Source organism: Caenorhabditis elegans, chromosome V (genome assembly GCF_000002985.6).
Source record: "Caenorhabditis elegans chromosome V".
NCBI classification, from domain to species: Eukaryota; Metazoa; Nematoda; class Chromadorea; order Rhabditida; family Rhabditidae; genus Caenorhabditis; species Caenorhabditis elegans.
Window position 1 is genome coordinate 20091263 of NC_003283.11, and position 20675 is coordinate 20111937.

The following is a 20675-nucleotide window of genomic DNA, read 5'->3' on the forward strand; positions in this document are numbered from 1 at the left end:
TAAAAATGGCCACTTGGGAAGAATATTTGGGTGCTCAACAGGCGAACGATGGCGTCCAATTCACGTGGAACATGTGGCCACACAGTCGAGTGGATTCTCAGAAGCTTGTCGTCCCGCTCACCTGCTTTTTCACGCCGCTGAAGGTAAAACTGAGGCGCGGAAACTGGATTTTCTTCGAATTTTTCGTGGAATTATTGAATTTTAAGCATTGAAAATTGGATTTTGTAGCTGCCGAGCAGCGCCAAAAGCTGAGGAAAAGCCTATTTTCAGCAATTTTTCTTCAAATCCATCGAAATTCCATCAATTTTCTCCGAATCTTTGCAAATTTTAGTGGATTGCTTCATTTTTTGCCAGAAATTCGTTATAATCTTCTAAAAATTCAAATTTGGTAGCTGCTCGAGCCGATCGGCAGCTTCGAAACACCGAAGGCATGAATTTCAGCAATTTTTCGATTAAAAACGCGATTTTTTTCTCAATTTCCATCGGAATTTCTGCATTTTTACCTTAAAAAGTCGGTAATCTCTGCAAAAATCGTAAAATTCCGCTGAGAAACGCAAAAAAAAAATTCAATTTTGGGCGCTGCTTAGACTACAAACTACAAGTTTTGGGCGCTGCTAATCCAATTTTGAACGCTGCTAAAACTACAAACTACAAGTTTTGGGCGCTGCTAATTCAATTTTGGGCGCTGCTAAACTACAAACTACACGTTTTGGGCGCTGCTAATCCAATTTTGGGCGCTGCTGAAACTACAAACTACAAGCTTTAGGCGCTGCTAAACTACAAACTACAAGCTTTAGGCGCTGCTAATCCAATTTTGCGGAGTTCAAGCCGATTTTAAGCTGAAATTTCACGATTTCTCATCAAATTTCTCTCAAAAACCAAATTTTTTTTCCAGGAGCGCCCATCAACAGAAGTCGCCCAACCACCACTGGAATATGATCCGGTTTTGTGCCAAAAAGCCAGCTGTAAAGCGATTTTAAACCCACTTTGGTGAGTTTCAGGCCTTTTTTTGCCCGATTTTCACCCCGAAAAATGATGCTTTCAGCGCCGTCGATTATCGCGCCAAAATCTGGATGTGCCCATTCTGCAACAATCGGAATCCGTTCCCGGCTCATTATGCGGCAATTGCCGAGGATAACCGCCCGCCGGAGCTCTATCCACAATTTACAACCATTGAGTACACGCTTCGAGTGAGAAAATGCTGAAAAATCCGAGTTTTAAGCCAAATCTTTATTCCAGAAAGCCACCACAATGCCGCCGATCTTCGTTTTCGTCGTCGACACGTGTATGACTGCAGAGGAGCTGAAATCGCTGAAAGAATGCCTTCAAGTACGGGACAAATTGCAGAAAATTGAGAAAAAAACGGCGGTTTTTTAAAATTTTCGCGGAAAATTGCTCGAAAATTCGTCGGTTTTCCAACTCAAAATTTGTGATTTTTTCACTCAAAAATGGGAATTTCTGCTGAAAAATGGGAATTTCTGCTCATTTTCGCTTGAAAATTCGACTTTTTTAAACATAATAGTGTTATTTTTCATGAAAATTGGCAATTTTTGCCGTAAAATTCAGATTTTTGGGCAAAATTTCCCAATTTTTCCAATTTCAGACTGCTCTCTCGCTGCTCCCAGCCGATGCTCTCGTCGGATTGATCACCTACGGTAGAATGGTCCAGCTGCATGAGCTCAACACTCAGGGAATCTCGAGAAGCTACGTTTTCAAGGTAATAAATTGCAGGGAAAATTGGATTTTTTGGGTTAGAAGCCTGAAAAATGCCGAAAAATGCCAAAAAAAAAACACTAAGTAAATGCAAAATGAATAGCGAAAAATTAGAGAATTATTGAAAATTCTCGGATTTCAGTGAACAATTCGAACAAAACAAGACTATACACTTTTTAATTCAATTTTCCATCCAAAATCTTATAATTCTATTCATTGGTTACTAGTATAGTAATTCAATTAAATAATGCGCTCAATATGCTCAATTGACCAGTTTTCTCGAAAAAGTAGGATTCTTCATTAAAAATAGATGTTAAATTAAATGTTATACTATATATATAGTTGTTCTGAAACGTTAAAGCTCTAAAATGCGGAATAGTTAAAGGTGGTGTCGTCGATTTTTTTCAAATTGCTTTATTTAGACTCAAAATTGTCTGAAAACACCGAATTTCATAATAAAACTTCTTGAAAACTTTTCAAAAAAAGGTTATGACGGCTCAAAAAATGGCCTAAAATTAGTTAAAATCGGAAATTTGACTAACTTATCAATGTCGCAGCGGCTGGAAATTTTTTTTTTTGAAATCATCGTTAAATTTTGAGTTTACAAGTTGATTATCTTGCGTTTTAAACTTGATTAAGCTATTTAAAAATCGATGGACGGCGAGTTTATCGATAAAAAAAATTAAAAATCTCGCCGTACATCGATTTTTAAATACCTTAATCAAGTTTAAAACGCAAGATAATCAACTTGTAAACTCAAAATTTGACGGTGATTTCAAAAAAAAAGTGTTTCCAGCCGCTTGACAAGTCGGTCAAATTTCAAATTTTAACTAATTTTAGGCCATTTTTTGAGCCGCCATAACTTTTTTTTGTCAAGTTTTCAAGAAGTTTCATTATGAAATTCGGTGTTTTCAGACAATTTTGAGTCTAATAAGGCAATAAAAAAAATTCGACTACACCACCTTTACCTATTCCGCAGAGCTGTAACGTTTCAGAACAACTATATATATAGTATAACATTCAATTTAACATTTATTTTTTATGAAGAATCCTACTTTTTCGAGAAAACTGGGTCAATTGAGCATAAGTAGCGCATTATTTAATTGAATTACCATACTACTAACCAATGAATAGAATTATAAGATTTTGGATGGAAAATTGAATTAAAAAGTGTATAGCCTTGTTTTGTTCGAATTTTTCACTGAAATCTGTGAATTTTCAATAATTTTCGACTACACCACCTTTAAGTTAATAGGTTAATTAACGACTATACACCGACTATACACTTTTTTATTCAAACTTCATAAGACATATTGAACATGTTATTATTATTATTATTATTATTATTATTATTATTATTCAGTTGTATTATATCATTAATATTATTTAATTAGATGAATAATAATAATACAATTAACAATACAAATAATAATCATCATCATCAGTAGTAGTAGTAGTATTAGTGTGTTTGTAGCCAAAGAAGATGTCATTTTATTTTCCCATAACAATATTTCCGCCTATCCGATGCAATCGTTTGTCTGGCAGCGGGAAAATGGTCAGCGGAAGTGAGGAAATCTGGAAGATACGGAGCCCATATATATCAACTTGGAACGTTTTTATTCGGAAAACAGCGGAAAATCGGCGAAAAAACATGCAAAATATGGGTATTTGGAGGGTGGTGATGGGAAATAAATTGCACACGAAAAATGGGCAGCAAAAAATAGTGAAAAAGCAATCAATAATCGTCGAAACTCACGCGTTGATGATGTGGCGGGGAAATTTGATAATAATATGAGTTGTCGGGAGCCGCCGACAAACGTCGTTGATACATCTCGAAGTCCAGAATATCGGCCAACCGACGCATCGAAGCTTTTGCCTTTGCGTTGAGCTCAGAATAGGCGTTAGTGTCGAAGGCGGCGGTCGGAGAGTTGTTGACCAAGGTTGATGAGCAAGTGGAGATCAGAATCAGTAGGATTGATAGGAGGAGGATTGGGAAGAAGTGCATTTTGGCTCGAAATTTGGAGCTTTACGCTGAAAATAAGGGGGTTTCGTGGAGACGAAAAGACGACGAAAAAGTTTGGTTAGAAATGAGAGAATTTAGGGTTTTTCCTACTGTAAATGGGAGAATTTGAGTAATTTAGTGGGAAAATTGTGGAAAATATGGGGTTTTTTGGTTGCTTTTATTGGTGAAAAACTAGAGGATGATTCACGTGGTGTTACACAAAAAATGGCGGGAAAAATATTTTTGAATATTTGTGACATTCACAGCGCATTTGGAGAATAATTTTTTTCAAATTTAAGCGTCGATTTTTGGCAAATTTTCAAAATTACACAAAAATCGATCGACGCTTAAGTGTGTTTTCCCGCCGCTATTTTTGTGTGCAGTGGAGCTGCTATTGGACAACCTGACACCACGTGAGGATTCAGGTTTTTGAGGCTGGACAAGCTTTTTAGAGAAAAAAAAGTGTTTTTATAGGGAATTTTAGTGCTAAAAGTTTGAGCTTTTCGGGCTCAAAACTAGGCTTTACGGCCCAAATGGGAGGACTTGAGGAATTACAGGAACTTTGTTTTTTTATAGGAATAAAAAAGCGTCATGCTCAAAAATTGGAAATTTAAAAATAGGAAACTTTTTTTTTAAAGCAAAATGAAAGAATTTGAGCTGGAAATTTGAAGCTCCGTTGAAAAATGCACGAATTTTTGGGTGGGCAAAAGGAGTTTAAAACGAACTTTGGAAAAGTGGAAAGAGCTCAAAAATTGGCTCAGAAACTGAAAAACTCGGGTTTCCTTGAAAAGAAGATACGAAAAAAAAAACTGATTTTTGACTGAAAATGCTCTTAAAAATTCACAAAAATTGTTTCTATTCTTTAAATGAAAGGGATTTCTTTTGAAAAAAAATAAAATAACTGTGACTAATCTAGAAATGGCTTCTCCACTCTTTTTTTTTAAGAAATGACTAAATCATTTTAGGGTTTCCAAATTGTCTGGAAATTGGCGGATTTTTCGGAAGATTTTGAGCTTAATCCGCTGTGGAAAAGTGCGAAATTTTGCGGTTTATGCGGGGGAAAAATGGAATTTTTGGTTAAAATTGCAATTTTAAAGGGATTTTTCGAGGATTTTTAAACTGTGATATACCACAGAATTGGTTGTATTGCGCTAAAGTTAATCAAATCGTCAGGAAACTAGGTTTTACTACTCGTATATGTCAATTGTTTATTGAAAAATCGGAAAATTCGCCGCCAATTTATAGCAAATTCTGTTTTAAAATTGTGAAAATCCCACAATTTTTTGATCTGAAAAAGGCAAATTTAGATGAAAATTGTCGATTTTCACTCAAAATTTTGAAAAGTCTGCGAAAATTTGTTCAAAATGGTTGAAAATTGCAATTTTTGGCTAAAGTTTTGCAAAAAAATCCAATTTTCCCTTGAAGGAGGACTAACGGTTCGGACACGATTTTGAGCGTACAGACCCAAAATGTTGTCAAATGAACGAATTTCGTAATGAAACTGTCCAAACATTTTTCAAAATTTTTTTATGGCGGTTCAAAATTTCGAAAAATTACACTGATTTTAGCTAAAAGCACGAATTTTTCCCATTTTTCAGTGTCACATCTGTCCGAAGTTGGATTTTTCGAAATTATCATCCTTTATTACATATATTGGTAGTTTATCTCATTTAATTTTGTCGATTAAAGTACATTTAAAGCCGATAGGTAATCAATTTCGATGATTTTTGGTTACCTATCGGCTTTAAATGTGCCTTAGTCAACGAAATTGAATGAGATAGACTACCAATATATGTAATAAAGGACGATAATTCCAAAAAAAAAATCCAACTTCGAACAGATGTGACACGGAAAAATGGGGGAAAATTTCGTGCTTTTAGCTAAAATCAGTGTAATTTTTTCAAAATTGTGAACCGCCATAATAAAAAATGTTTGAACAATTTTTGAGAAGTTTCATTACGAAATTCGTTCTTTTGAGAACATTTTAGGTGTCTATACGTTAAAAATTGTCCGAACCATTAGACCTCCTTCAAGGGAAAAGTGGATTTTTTTGCAAAACTTTAGCCAAAAATTGCAATTTTCAACCATTTTGAACAAATTTTCGCAGATTTTTCAAAATTTTGAGTGAAAATCGACAATTTTCCTCTAAATTTGCCTTTTTCAGATCAAAATTGTGGGATTTTCACAATTTTGAAACAGAATTTGCTATAAATTGGCGAATTGGCCACCTTTAAATTTTCCCCAAAAAATTCCAAATTTTTTTTGTTGCAGGGAACGAAGGAAGTGACAGCGAAACAAATCAAGGATGTAATGGCCGGCGGTGGCCTATCTCAACGTCCTGCTGCTGGAGCCCCTGGAGCCCCTGCTGGTGCTCCGGGAGCCCCAATGGCAATGGGAAGCGGTGCTGCTCCACTGGGTGGGTGGAGCTTGAGCCAACAAAAAAATCGTCACTTTTTTTGGCGGTTTTTTGGCGGTGAAAAGAGGCATTTTTACATTAAATATTTGGCATGTTTACTATGGAAGAAGAAGAAGAGGAAAAAGTGATGAGCTGGTGCTCGCCGAGCCGAGCACAAGAGCTCATGCATTGTCTATTTAATGGCTTATGAATGGATATATGTGCTCCGGTGGTTCTTTTTTTTGGCGAAAACCCGGACAAAATGCCAAGAAATTGGGGAAAAATAGACTGGAAATGACGTTTTTTATGGCTAAAGTAGCTAAAAAAAAATGCTCAAAAATTGATTTTTCCACTGAAAATTCGAGAAAAACGGCAATTTTTCATACAATATCGAAAAATGACTATTTTGAGCGGAAAATAGACGTTTTTTGACTGAAAACATGCGAAAATTTGGAGAAAAATCGGTTTTTTTTTTTTGGAAAAAGACGAAAAATTGAAAAAATTGGCTACAAATTCCGTTTTTTTGTGGCCGAAAGTTCTCAAAAATTGGTAGTTTTTGGCCGAATACATGCGAAAATACTGATTTCATCACTAAAAGGTGACTAAAAACTGGATATTTGCACTGAATTAATTTAAATTTTTGGCAAAAAAGGGTCAAAATTGACTTTTTACGCGAAAATACCAGAAATATCGGCTTGAAAATGGAATTTTTGAGAAATTTTGACCAAAAATTTACAGAACCCCTCATTTTATAGCTTAAAATGACTGAAAATTGGAATTTTTGCACTGAAACTTATCGAAAACCTCTGAATTTTTGGAATTTTTGCCCATTTTCGGCTAAAAATGCGGAAAATATGTGCTAAATTGATTTTTCACGAGAAAAAAGAGCTCGGAAATTGAATTTTTAAGCAAATTTCGACTAAAAATCTGGAAGAATCCCTGATTTTAGAACCTAAAGTGCTTAAAAATTGGAATTTTTGCACTGAAACTTGGGGAAAACCTCTGAATTTTTGGATTTTTAATGGAAATTTAAACTAAAAATGTAGAAAAATGGTCCAAAATTGGCTTTTTACACTAAAAATGAGCTCAAGAATGGAATTTTTGAAAGATTTTCACTAAAAATTGACAAAAAGTGCTTGTAAACCGAAATATTAGCACTTAAATTTAGAAGAAAAATAACAAAACCCTTCAATTTTTGGATTTTTGTAATTTTTCGGCAAAAATTGTGGAAAAAAGGCTTTTTTAACCGCAAAATCAAATTTTTTCGGCAAAAATCGGCAATTTTTCCATTTCATTTTTTCAGGCCAACTCCCAGGCTCTGGTCTTCCAGGAGGCCTTCCACGTGGTGGTGGACCACCACTTCCAGGAGCCGCCCAAGGAATTGTTGCTCCAGGCGGTGGAGCCCCCGTGCCACACGCCCCCGCAAACAAATTCCTACAGCCAATCAGTGAATGTGATGAATCGATTAATGATCTTATTGATCAGATTAGTATTGATCGATGGCCAGTACCACAGGGACATCGTCCGTTGAGAGCAACTGGAGCAGCTCTAGCCGTTGCTGTTACCCTTTTGGAGGTTCGAAAATCGAGAAAAATGACGAATTTTTAGGGCAAAACCCTCGAAATGTCACTTTTAGAGCGTTGAAAATGAGAAAAACGCGAAAATTTGAGTACAATTCCCCTGAAATTGTGTTTAAGTGCTTCAAAATTGAAAATTACAGCATTATCTAGCTTTAATTTTGAAATTCCGAGTCAAAAATTGAAATTTTCGACCAAATTTGCATAGAAATCGCGTTTTTTAGACGATTTTGGCAGTTTTTTCACCAAAATCTGTTAGCAGCGCCCAAAAACTTGTAGTTTGTAGTCTAAGCAGCGCCCAAAATTTGTAGTTTGTGGCTTTAGCAGCGCCCAAAACTTGTAGTTTGTAGCTTTAGCAGCGCCCAAAAACTTGTAGTTTGTAGTTTTAGCAGCGCCCAAAATTGAATTAGCAGCGCCCAACAATTTGTAGTTTGTAGTTTGGCAGCGCCCAAAACTGGTAGTTTGTAGTTTTAGCAGCGCCCAAAATTGGATTAGCAGCGCCCAAAACTTGTAGTTTGTAGTCTAGCAGCGCCCAACAATTTGTAGTTTGTAGTTTGGCAGCGCCCAAATTTGTAGTTTGTAGTCTTAGCAGCGCCCAAATCTTGTAGTTTGTAGTTTAGCAGCGCCCAAATCTTGTAGTTTGTAGTCTAGCAGCGCCCAAATCTTGTAGTTTGTAGTCTAAGCAGCGCCCAAAATTGAATTAGCAGCGCCCAAAATTGAATTAGCAGCGCCCAAAACTTGTAGTTTGTAGTGGTAGCAGCGCCCAAATCTTGTAGTTTGTAGTTTGGCAGCGCCCAAATTTGTAGTTTGTAGTTTAGCAGCGCCCAAATCTTGTAGTTTGTAGTCTTAGCAGCGCCCAAATCTTGTAGTTTGTAGTTTAGCAGCGCCCAAATTTGTAGTTTGTAGTTTAGCAGCGCCCAAATCTTGTAGTTTGTAGTCTTAGCAGCGCCCAAATCTTGTAGTTTGTAGTCTAAGCAGCGACCAAAATTTGATTAGCAGCGCCCAAAACTTGTAGTTTGTAGTTTAGCAGCGCCCAAATTTGTAGTTTGTAGTCTAAGCAGCGCCCAAATTTAAATGCAATTTTCATGATTATAGAGCTTAAAAATTTAATTTTTCCAGCAATTTTAGCAAATTTGGCCTTGCAAAAAATATTTTTTTTTGCAGTCATGCTTCCCATCAACGGGAGCCCGTATCATGTCATTCATCGGCGGAGCATGTACCCACGGCCCAGGAGCAGTCGTCGGCGAGGAGCTCAAGAATCCCATTCGATCATGGAATTCGATCAAAGAAGACGCAGCGCCATACATGAAAAAGGCCATCAAATTTTACGACGGCCTAGCGGCCCGAATCGTTAAAAACGGGCACGCCGTTGATGTCTATTCGTGTGCTTTGGATCAAACTGGGCTTTTGGAAATGAAGAATATGTTTAATTCATCCGGTGGACACGTTGTAATGGGAGATTCATTTAATTCGTCGCTTTTCAAGCAAACTTATCAACGAAGTTTTGATAAGGATTCGGCTGGAAATTTGAAAATGGGATTCAACGCGACAATGGAAGTGAAAGTCGGTGCGGGACTCAAAATTGAAGGTGTTCTCGGATGCTGTGCAAGTGGAAATGTTCGAAATGCCAACGTTTCTGACCAAGAAATGGGAATTGGAGGCACTTGTCAATGGAAGTTTGGAGCGATCTCGCCGCGCACTACGATTGGAGTCGTTTTTGAGATTGCCGCGCAACATGGATCCGCAATTCCGCAAGGTCTCTCGGAAAAGTTGGAATTTTTGCGTGAAATTCCCGAAATTTTGGCTTAACATTTGGGGGTTTTTGGTTAAAATCCGCAAAAAATTGGCTTCAAGCCGGCTTTTCGCCCATTAAAATCGGACTTTAACTGAAAATTCCATGAATTTGGCTTTAAATTTTGATTTTTTTTTGCAGAAATTGCAAAAAAATTGGTCTAAAAGTCGGAATGTTGTTGAAAATCCAATGAAATTGACGGAAAAATTGGATTTTTGGTTAAAATCCGCAAAAATTTGGCTCCAATTTCATAAAGCAGCTGTAACTTTTCCAGGTGGCCGTGGAATGGTTCAATTCGTGACCCAATATCAGCATGCGGATGGACGTAAACGTATTCGGGTGACAACGACGTGCCGTACGTGGGCGGATATGGCGACTCAGCAGCCAAATATCGCATATGGATTTGATCAGGAAGCTGCTGCCGTTGCAATTGCCAGGCTCGCGTCATTTAGAGCATCCAATGAGAATGATACCCCGGAAGCACTTAGATGGTTGGATAGATCGCTGATTCGATTGGTACGTACGGAGAGCAGAAGCTGACTACAAACTACAAACTACACACAAGTATTGGGAAATTCGATTATTTGTAGCTCAATAGTAGTCTTGGAAATCTAGTTTTTGTTGGCGCTGCTCAGACTACAAACTACACAACAAAAATGTTGAGTCTTAAATTTGCTGAAGCTGCTGACATTAAGTAGTTCGGCGCTGCTTTAGACTACAAACTACGAAATTTCGCACTCTTGGAACCTCAAATTACCTAGAAGCCCCAGAAATTTTTTGAAATATTGTCTAGAAACCTAGTTTAGAAGCTGTTTACACTACAAACTACAAACTACAAAAAATTTTGAGTTTGATTTTTTTTTTGCTGACTAGGATCCAAGTTTAGGACCTCTTTAGGCTATGAACTACAGAAATTTTGATTTTTGGAAGTTGAAAATGCGTTGCAACTACGTTTAGACTACAAACTACAATTTTTGGGCGCTGCTAATTCAATTTTGGGCGCTGCTTAGACTATAAACTACAATTTTTGGGCGCTGCTTAGACTACAAACTACAATTTTTGGGCGCTGCTAATTCAATTTTGGGCGCTGCTTAGACTACAAACTACAATTTTTGGACGCTGCTTAGACTACAAACTACAATTTTTGGGCGCTGCTTAGACTACAAACTACACGTTTTGGGCGCTGCTAATTCAATTTTGGGCGCTGCTTAGACTACAAATCACAATTTTTGGGCGCTGCTAATTCAATTTTCAATTTTGGGCGCTGCTTAGACTACAAATCACAATTTTTGGGCGCTGCTAATTCAATTTTCAATTTTGGGCGCTGCTAAAACTACAAACTACAATTTTTGGGCGCTGCTAATTCAATTTTGGGCGCTGCTTAGACTACAAACTACAATTTTTGGACGCTGCTTAGACTACAAACTACAATTTTTGGGCGCTGCTTAGACTACAAAATACAATTTTTGGGCGCTGCTAATTCAATTTTCAATTTTGGGCGCTGCTAAAACTACAAACTACAATTTTTGGGCGCTGCTAATTCAATTTTGGGCGCTGCTTAGACTACAAACTACAATTTTTGGGCGCTGCTAAAACTACAAACTACAAGTTTTGGGCGCTGCTAATTCAATTTTGGGCGCTGCTTAGACTACAAACTACAATTTTTGGACGCTGCTTAGACTACAAACTACAATTTTTGGGCGCTGCTTAGACTACAAAATACAATTTTTGGGCGCTGCTAATTCAATTTTCAATTTTGGGCGCTGCTAAAACTACAAACTACAATTTTTGGGCGCTGCTAATTCAATTTTGGGCGCTGCTTAGACTACAAATCACAATTTTTGGGCGCTGCTAATTCAATTTTCAATTTTGGGCGCTGCTAAAACTACAAACTACAATTTTTGGGCGCTGCTAATTCAATTTTGGGCGCTGCTTAGACTACAAACTACAATTTTTGGGCGCTGCTAAAACTACAAACTACAAGTTTTGGGCGCTGCTAATTCAATTTTGGGCGCTGCTTAGACTACAAACTACAATTTTTGGACGCTGCTTAGACTACAAACTACAATTTTTGGGCGCTGCTTAGACTACAAAATACAATTTTTGGGCGCTGCTAATTCAATTTTTGGGCGCTGCTTAGACTACAAACTACACGTTTTGGGCGCTGCTAATTCAATTTTGGGCGCTGTTTAGACTACAAATCACAATTTTTGGGCGCTGCTAATTCAATTTTCAATTTTGGGCGCTGCTTAGACTACAAACTACACGTTTAAGGCGCTGCTAAAGTGTAAAAATGACTAATTAATACGTTATTTGCACTATAAACTACAAACTTCAGTGTTTCAAACGACTTTTTAGGCCTATAAATGATTTAAATGTAGTCCAGGGCGCTGCCTAAACTACAAACTACACACTATTTTCTCGCCAAATGTCCTAATTAATTTGCAATTTTTTGTTGTTTTCAGTGTCAAAAATTCGGCGAATACTCGAAAGACGATCCGAACAGTTTCCGACTATCGGACAAATTCTCGCTATTCCCACAATTCATGTTCCACCTGCGTCGTTCACAATTTCTACAAGTATTCAATAATTCGCCCGATGAAACTGCATACTATCGACACATTTTGTTCTCGGAGAACGTGTTGGAGAGTACGACAATGATTCAGCCCGTCTTGTTTAGCTATTCGTTTAAGTGAGTTTATGATGATGGAAAATTAGAGGAAATGGCGAGAAAATTTGATGAAATTTTGATGAAAAACGCGATAAAATTTGATGAAAATTGCAAAAATTCTATCAAAAATAGCCCAAAATTCCATTAGCAGCGCCCAAAAAATCACGATTATCGATTTTTACTCGTTTTTCTTGGAATTTTCTTGATTTTTTCTCTGTTTAAAGTGGTTTTCAGCTGAAAATTGGCGAAAATTAGAAGATTTTTCCCTTTAATCGCTCGAAAGTTTGCAAAAATCGACACAAAAACGTCGGAAATTAGGGAAATTCCCCGAAATTTCACCATTTTAGTTGCGGAAAATGCGATAAATTTCTGCAAAAAAAAATCAATTTTGTAGTCTAAGCAGCAGCGCCAAAAAGCGAATTTTTTGCAAAAATAAAATATATTCAAATTCCTCTTTGAAAAATAATGTTTTTTCGTTGAAAAATCATTTTTTTTTTTTGCAATTTTCTCTATTCCCGCGCGCCTAAAAATCGATATTTTTTGTGTGTGTTTTCAGTGGACCCCCGGAGCCAGTGCTTCTCGACACATCATCAATCCTTGCCGACCGTATTCTCCTCATGGATGACTATTTCCATGTGCTCATCTATCACGGACAAACGATTGCTCAATGGCGGAAACAGAATTTCCACGAAAATCCGCAATACGCCACATTCAAGCAACTTCTCGAGGCTCCCGTCGCCGATGCGACCTCAATTCTTCAGGAACGATTCCCGATGCCACGTTACATTGTGACAGAGCACGAGGGTTCACAAGCCCGGTTCTTGTTGTCGAAAGTCAATCCATCACTGACGCATAATAATCCATATGCTAATGTATGTGTGTGGAGGGAGAATGAAAATTGGGGGGAAAAATTGGCATTTTCCGGCGGTTTTAGCCGGAAAACGTGACCCGGAAACTGAAAATTTTGAAGTTTTTGAGCAACTTTGACCCTGAAATCTGAAAATTTTCAGAAATTGCAATTTTCGTCGGATTTTTCGAAAAAATCGATAAATATCTGATTTTTCGACTTAAAAAAAAAATTTTTTGTAAAATCTGAAATTTATCGATTTTTCAAAAAAACAAGTTGAAAAATCGATAATTCCGTTTTTCTTGAAAAATCGGTAAAATCAATAAATTTCAGATTTTTCGAATTTTTTAAAACAAAAATCGATACAAATTCTGGTTTTTCGTAAAATCAGAAATTTATTGATTTTATCGATTTTTCAACTTTTTTTTCTCGAAAAATCGATAAATTTTTGTTGTAAATTTGAACAGTCCCGAAAAAATTTGGGCAAATTTTCTGTTAAACTTGAAAAATTCCCGGTTTTCCTCCAATTTTTCAAAAGAAAAAACCTTGAAAAATCGATAAAATCAATAAATTTCTAATTTTACGAAAAAAGGAAATAATAGAAATTTTATTGATTTTTTTAATTAGCCGAAAAATCGATAAAGTTTATTGATTTTCCCGATTTTTCTAAAAAAAAAAACGTTGAAAAATCGATAAAATCAATAAAAGTACCAATTTTTCGATTTTTTTTTTTGAAAAATCGAATAGTTCAATTTTTATATCAAATTTTGTAAAAAATGTTTCAAAAATCAATTTAAAAAATCGATATCTGCTAAAAGCGATAGAATTTCGAAAAATCAATAATTGAAGATTTCAAGAAAATGAATCGTTTCCGAAAAATCAATAAAATTTATCGATTTTTCGGAAATTATTTATTTTCGGGAAAAGTTCAATTATTGATTTCTCAAAATTTTATCGATTTTCTAATAATCTTAAAAAAATCGGAAAAAAATCGATTTTTCCAGAAATTTGGTTTTAATAAATTTTTCGAAAAAAAATCGATAATCTTCAATTTTTTTTAGTGAAAAATGTTTAGAAATCAATAAAATCAAAAATCGATAAAAATTCGAAAATCAATAAAATTTATTGATTTTTCGGAATTTTATCGATTTTTAAAAAAATCTTTTACAAAATCAGAGAAAATATCGATTTTTTTAATATCGATAATTTTTTGCAGGAAGCCGGTTCCGCTGTATTCACCGATGACGTGTCACTTCAAGTTTTTATGGAACATTTGAAGAAGCTCTCCTCCAGCTCTTCAACATAACTATTAATTTATTGATTTATTGATTTTTTTAAAAGTAGATATTCCCCCCTGAAAACACCCCCAGAAAAATGTTTTATTATTTATTGATTGATTGATTGATGTATAAAAGTAAAAGACACGGGAATGTAGTTTGTAGTATTGATTCTTTGATTTTTAGGTGAAAAATTGGGAAATTATGGCTTTTGAGAAAATTTAGAAATTTTTGAAAAATTAAAGAAAAAATTAAAATTAGAATCCCTTAATAATACAATAGGCCTCTAGTGTGCTGAGCAGGATATACAAAAGCCAAACGGAGACGAAAATTCCGGCGGAAATGATCCGCCAGCCCATTGGACCGCCTAACTCTCCGTTGACTTTTCGATTGAAACGACGATATTGGAGTAAGGCGACACATACGACTGAGCCAATTAGGAACATTGTTACCGAGAAGGCCAAGGAGCCTGTGGCGACTCTGGAAATTGAGAATTAAAAAAAAAAATTTTTTTTTGTTGGAAATTTTGGGTCTCGGAAAGGTGCCGGGGTACTGTAGTTTTTTGCTATATTGATACAAATGTGTGCACATCTTAAAGTCAAAGCGTAGAGCATCGTTTTGAAATAAAAATTAGCTTAAAATCGTTAAAATGAGCAAAGTTATGAAAGTTTGAAATTTCAACCTTTTTGAAAAAAAATTTTCAAAAATTTGGGTCTCGGAAAGGTGCCGGGGTACTGTAGTTTTTTGTCGCATTAATGCAAATTAAACTTCATTCTATAGAAAAATTGTAGAGCATCTTTTTAAAATAAAAATGAATTCAAAATCTTAAAAATGAGCAAAGTTATGAAAGTTTGAAAATTTGAAATTTTCAACAAAAATTTTTTTTGGAAATTTTGGGTCTCGGAAAGGTGCCGGGGTACTGTAGTTTTTTGCTATATTGATACAAATGTGTGCACATCTTAAAGTCAAAGCGTGGAGCATCGTTTTGAAATAAAAATTAGCCTAAAATCGTAAAAATGAGCAAAGTTATGAAAGTTTGAAATTTCAACCTTTTTGAAAAAAAATTTTCAAAAATTTGGGTCTCGGAAAGGTGCCGGGGTACTGTAGTTTTTTGTCGCATTAATGCAAATTAAACTTCATTCTATAGAAAAATTGTAGAGCATCTTTTTAAAATAAAAATGAATTCAAAATCTTAAAAATGAGCAAAGTTATGAAAGTTTGAAAATTTGAAATTTTCAACAAAAATTTTTTTTGGAAATTTTGGGTCTCGGAAAGGTGCCGGGGTACTGTAGTTTTTTGCTATATTGATACAAATGTGTGCACATCTTAAAGTCAAAGCGTAGAGCATCGTTTTGAAATAAAAATTAGCCTAAAATCGTAAAAATGAGCAAAGTTATGAAAGTTTGAAATTTCAACCTTTTTGAAAAAAAAATTTCTTCAAACATTTGGGTCTCGGAAAGGTGCCGGGGTACTGTAGTTTTTTGTCGCATTAATGCAAATTAAACTTCATTCTATAGAAAAATTGTAAAGCATCTTTTTAAAATAAAAATGAGCTCAAAATCCTGAAAATGAGCAATGTTATGGAAGTTTGAATTTTCAAAATTTCTAAAAAAAAATTTTTTGGACAATTTGGGTCTCGAAACGGTCTTGGTGTGCTGTAGTTTTTTGTGGTATTTATACAAATGTGTACAGATTTTATAGACAAAGCTTGGAGCATCTTTTTTAAATAAAAATGAATTTAAAATCTTAAAAATGAGCAAAGTTATGAAAGTTTGAAAATTTGAAATTTTCAACAAAACTTTTTTTTGGAAATTTTGGGTCTCGAGAAGGTGGCGGGGTACTGTAGTTTTTGTCGTATTGATACAAATGTATGTTAATTTTATAGACAAAGCCAAGAGCCTTGTTTTGAAATAAAAATTAGCTTAAAATCGTAAAAATGAGCAAAGTTATGGGAGTTTGAAAATTTGATATTTAAAAAAAAAAATTTTTTTTTGGAAACGTAGGTCTCGAAAAGGTACCGGGGTACTGTAGTTTTTTGTCGCATTAATGCAAATTAAAATTCATTCTATAGAAAAATTTTAGAGCATTGTTGTAAAATAAAAATAAGCTCAAAATCCTAAAAATGAGCAAAGTTATGGAAATTTGAAAATTGGAATATCTGAAAAAAAATTTTGTTAAAAAAAAAGGGTCTCGAAAAGGTGCCGGGGTACTGTAGTTTTTTGCCGCTTTAATACAAATGTATGTAATTTTTATACACAAAGTTTTTAACGTTGTTTTAAAACAAAAATCGTTTAAAAATCTACTAAATGGACTCCGTTATGGGTGTTTGAAATTTCAAAATTTCTGAAAAAAAAAAATTTTTTTTTGGAAAATTGGGTCTAGGAAAGGTGCCGGGGTACTGTAGTTTTTCTAAATGTTAGTACAAATTTTAAATAGCTTATAGACAAAGCTTAGAGCATTTTTATAAAATAAAAATAAACCCAAAATCATAAAAATTGACAAAGTTATGGGGGTTTGAAAATTGAGAAATTTTTGAAAATCAATTTTTTTTTTGGAAAATTTGGGTCTCGAAAAGTCTTGGGGTACTGTAGGTTCAAATTGTACTTAGTCAGTTTATTTGTAGTATGTAGATAATGGTTTTAGTCGTTTTTTGAGTTAAAAATTATTTGGAAATATTCAAAATGGGCGGAGTTTGGAAACTTTGAAATAAACCTTTTTGTAAATTTTCAAAAAAAAAATTTTTTTTCAAAAAAAAAAGTAAAACTTACAAAAACTTGGTACCCCGGTAGGCATGTACACAGGCAGCAATCATCCAGGCAATTCCAATACCCAAGAATACATTAACAGCATTACTTCCAGTCACATTACCAATCGATCCGTCAGCCCATTGATCTCCAACTGCGGCGGTGCGGGACGCAAATGTGTCTAGAATTTTTTTTTTCAATTTTATTACAAAATGTATGTTGAGCTTAAAATAAGATTTCATATAAATGTAATTTCATAAAAATTAAACAAAAATGGGCAAAGTTATGATGTTCTGAAGTTCTGAAAATTTTTTTTTTTTTGAAAATTGGAGTCCCGCCACGAAAACCTTTGGGGTACTGTAGATTTATTAGGTACTAGATTGTAAGTCTAGAATCTGATAGCAGAAGCTTGTAGGCTAATTTCAGTGCAAAAACTTCAAAAATATTCGAAAATGAGCAAAGTAATAGACTTTTGAGTATAAAAAAAATTTTCAAAAAAAAAAATTTTTTTTTGAAAAATTTGAAAACGTCACGCCACGAAAACGTATGGCGTATTGTTAGTTTACGAGATTTTGCTTCAAAACTCAACAGTCTGGTAGAAAAAGCTTTCAAAACTATTTTAAAACAAAAATCTCGTGAAAATGTCAAAAATGAACAATATTGCAAACGTTTGAAAAGTGGGGAAAAAATTTTTTCAAAATTTTTATTTTCAAAATTTCAAACTTTCATAACTTTGCTTCTTTCCAAGATTTTTAGGTCATTTTTGTTTCAAAATGCCCCATCAAGCTTTTTCTACATTATCCTTGAAAGAAAAATTGAAAGCTTAAAGACCTACAGTACCACATGAGTTTTCGTTGGGGGACCCAACTTTTTTTTCGAATTTTTTTAAATTCTCAAAACCTACCCATGAGTATACTTATTTTAAAGGTCTCAATGAGCTAAATTCAGTTTTTTCAAATTAAATTTCCAATTTTCTTGAATTTCACTCAAAAACAATACCTGGAAGAGAAGTTCCCATTGCGACCAAGGTGAGGGCGGTCACAGAGTCCTTTAGCCCAACTGTACACCCAAAAGCTGCAGCGATATCACCAATAAATGCGGTTAATAGTCCAATCATCGCAATTGCAACCACAAAACATAGCCAACCTGGAATAGAAATAATTTGGGAATTTTTTGAAAATTTTTGAAAAAAAAAAGTTTTTCTTCATTTTCTTTGAAAATAAAAATCCGATTTTCTCGTTTTAAGTTATTTAAAAACTAGTAATAATTCAAAATTTCAGAATCCTTACAAAATTTAGATATGATTTGACCCCCATATTGCATATTTTGAAATATGGGCCATTTAGGCCGGCTTAAAGCCCATAACTTGGTCCAAAGCGGACTATATTCAAAATTATTAGCGTTTTTGTATTCTTTCTGAAGTTTAATTATGACTTGACAACAATCTTGGAAAATTTAGAATTTTTCGAGATTTAGGCCAAATTAAGACAAACGGGCCGAAAAAAAGCCCATAATTTGGCCTAAAATGGACTAAACTTGGGATTAGGAACACTTTCAATTTTTTTTGAATGCATACATGATTTGACACCTATATCGCAAAATTTGAAATTTTTTTAAAATTTGGGCCAAATTAAGCCAAACGGGCCGTATCGAAGCGTATAACTCGGCCTAAAACCGGCCAAACTCGAAATCAATACATTTTTTGCTTATCTCTCACAATTTGGATATGATCTGACACGTGTTTTGTAAAATTCAAAAATTTTCTATTTTGGGCCGAGTGGGCCGTCTAGGCCGTCCATAATTCGGCCTAAAACGGACTAGATTCGAAAATAAGTGAAATTTTGGATTTCTCTCAAAAGTTAAGTTTAATTCGATACCCAAAATATAAAATTCCAAAATTTTTGAAAATTAAAAAAAAAAGTTGAACGTATGGCTCAGTGGGTAAGAGAGATGACTATGACGCAGAAGGTCAGGGGTTCGAGTCCTCATGCGATTTTTTTTCTTTTATAAGCTTTGACTGTTTGAGAGTCGTATGTCCCGACTTAGGGGAAATACAAATTTTAGAAAAAAATTGAAAAAAATGTTCTAAAAAAAATTTCCAAAAATTTTTTTTTTTTTAATTATTAAAAAATTTTAAAAAATCCTACCATTAAAATAGTCAGTCGGTGGAATCAGGGCAAACAGTAGCTTCCATGGTAATGCAATATAATGCATAACTTTTTCCATAGTCGTGACTTCTCCGTCCTCCTCCTCCGGCTCCAAAGTCCAGGCTTCAGTGAATTGTTGCTTCCAACTCGAAGTTCCGACCATAATCGAGGTATTCGCTGTTACCAATGCTCTATCCATAAAATTCTTGAATTCTCGGTCTTCTGTGATCACTACTTTGCATCTTGAGAAGCCGAGAATCGGTTTTCCCTCGATTCCTTCTTCCTGAAAATATATTTTTGGGGTCCCGCCACGAAAACTGTTGGGGTACTGTAGGTTTTTGAGTTACAGGTGAAATTTTTAATAACACTCAAAGCCAGTAGTATGTTTGTATTCAAAAAAAAACTAACTTAAAAGCTATAAAAATGAAAAAGTTATCGGGCTTTGAATTTTGAAAACAAATTTTTTTTTGAAAATTTGAGTCCCGCCACGAAAACGATTAGGCTACTGTAGGTTTAGCTACTAAAAGTTTGTTATTTCAGAAACTATTAGAAATATTTTGTAGGTTTATTCCACATTTTATTTTGTCTGAATATTTCAAAAATGAACGGAAATACAGTCATTTGAAATTTGGAAAAAAATCGGCAAATTTTATTTTTTGAAAATTCTGTGTCTCACCACGAAAACTATTGTATTACTGTAGAGTTAATAGCTACAAATGTATTATTTTAGCCACTAATAGTAAAATATTTGCGGTGTATGAAAAGTTTAAAAGCATATTGAAATTCCGATAATGAGCAGAGTTATGCTAATTTGAAGTTGAGAAAAAATTCGAAAATTTCAAAAAACATTTTTTTTTTTAATTTATAGAAAATTAAAAAAACTCAATGTTTTAAATGATATTTTTAAACAATTTTAGTGTGAAATACAGTAGAACCCAAAAAAAACTTCTCAAAATATCAAAACTCACATCGTCCGCCAATTCCCTGTGCCAAATGGGCTCACCGAGCTCAATATAGAAATCTTCGTGTTTTTCATATTCATCATCGTTGACAATCGGAATGTAGATTTCGGCTCTGGAATTAAATAAACATATATAGTTCTAAAAAAATTTCAAAAAAAAATTCGAATAAAAATTTTTTTTTTTGGAATTTTTGAAATTTTATAAAAGTTCAAAAAGTCATAATTCTACTGGTTTTGGAGATTTTTAAATAATTTTTGCTATCAAATCTAGCTGAAAACGTGATTTATTTAATTGCTTATTAATAAAAAAGTTTGTAAAAATACTTACAGTACCACAGAAGTTTTCTTGAAAGTACTATAATTCTCAATTTTTTTTTTAATTTTTGAAATTTTGTAAAAGTTCAAAAAATCGTAACTCTACTGGTTTTTAAGATTTTTGAATAATTTTTAATATTAAACGTGGCTTAAAACATGATCAATTTAATCATAAAAACAAATAGTTTATACAAAAACCTACAGTACTACAAAAGTTTTCTTGGAAGTACTATC

The 20675-nt window shown here is 34.3% G+C and overlaps 3 protein-coding genes across 5 annotated transcripts in view; 1 reads left to right on the forward strand and 2 right to left on the reverse strand.

Moving 5' to 3' along the window:
* On the forward strand, positions 1 to 14423 carry sec-23 (Protein transport protein SEC23). The gene is made up of 12 exons (NM_075476.8): positions 1 to 143; positions 896 to 990; positions 1046 to 1190; positions 1240 to 1329; positions 1604 to 1717; positions 5987 to 6131; positions 7414 to 7685; positions 8852 to 9443; positions 9754 to 9995; positions 11945 to 12171; positions 12707 to 13022; positions 14214 to 14423. Exons 1-12 carry the CDS (start codon positions 6 to 8, stop codon positions 14301 to 14303), a joined length of 2466 nt encoding a protein of 821 aa, NP_507877.1. The 5' UTR covers positions 1 to 5; the 3' UTR covers positions 14304 to 14423.
* nlp-69 (Neuropeptide-Like Protein) lies at positions 2991 to 3746 on the reverse strand (the record flags this gene model as incomplete). 2 transcript variants are annotated; one of them, NM_075477.6, is made up of 2 exons in its annotated part: positions 2991 to 3288; positions 3470 to 3746. In NM_075477.6, 2 exons carry the CDS (start codon positions 3716 to 3718, stop codon positions 3205 to 3207), a joined length of 333 nt encoding a protein of 110 aa, NP_507878.1. The 2 variants fall into 2 exon arrangements, with proteins under 2 accessions (NP_507878.1, NP_001263944.1); NM_001277015.3 differs by lacking the exon at positions 2991 to 3288 and having other exon boundaries at positions 3449 to 3718.
* ncx-1 (Calx-beta domain-containing protein) overlaps positions 14371 to 20675 on the reverse strand; it is a gene marked incomplete at both ends in the record, with an annotated part of 15041 nt that continues 8736 nt past the window's right edge. The window contains 5 exons of one of the 2 annotated variants that reach the window (NM_001047717.7): positions 14371 to 14754; positions 17043 to 17199; positions 18018 to 18164; positions 19166 to 19448; positions 20134 to 20239. In NM_001047717.7, the coding sequence (NP_001041182.1) occupies positions 14532 to 14754; positions 17043 to 17199; positions 18018 to 18164; positions 19166 to 19448; positions 20134 to 20239 (916 nt within the window). The remainder of the gene's footprint in view (positions 14755 to 17042; positions 17200 to 18017; positions 18165 to 19165; positions 19449 to 20133; positions 20240 to 20675) is intronic. The other variant, NM_001047718.6, reaches the window with a different exon arrangement.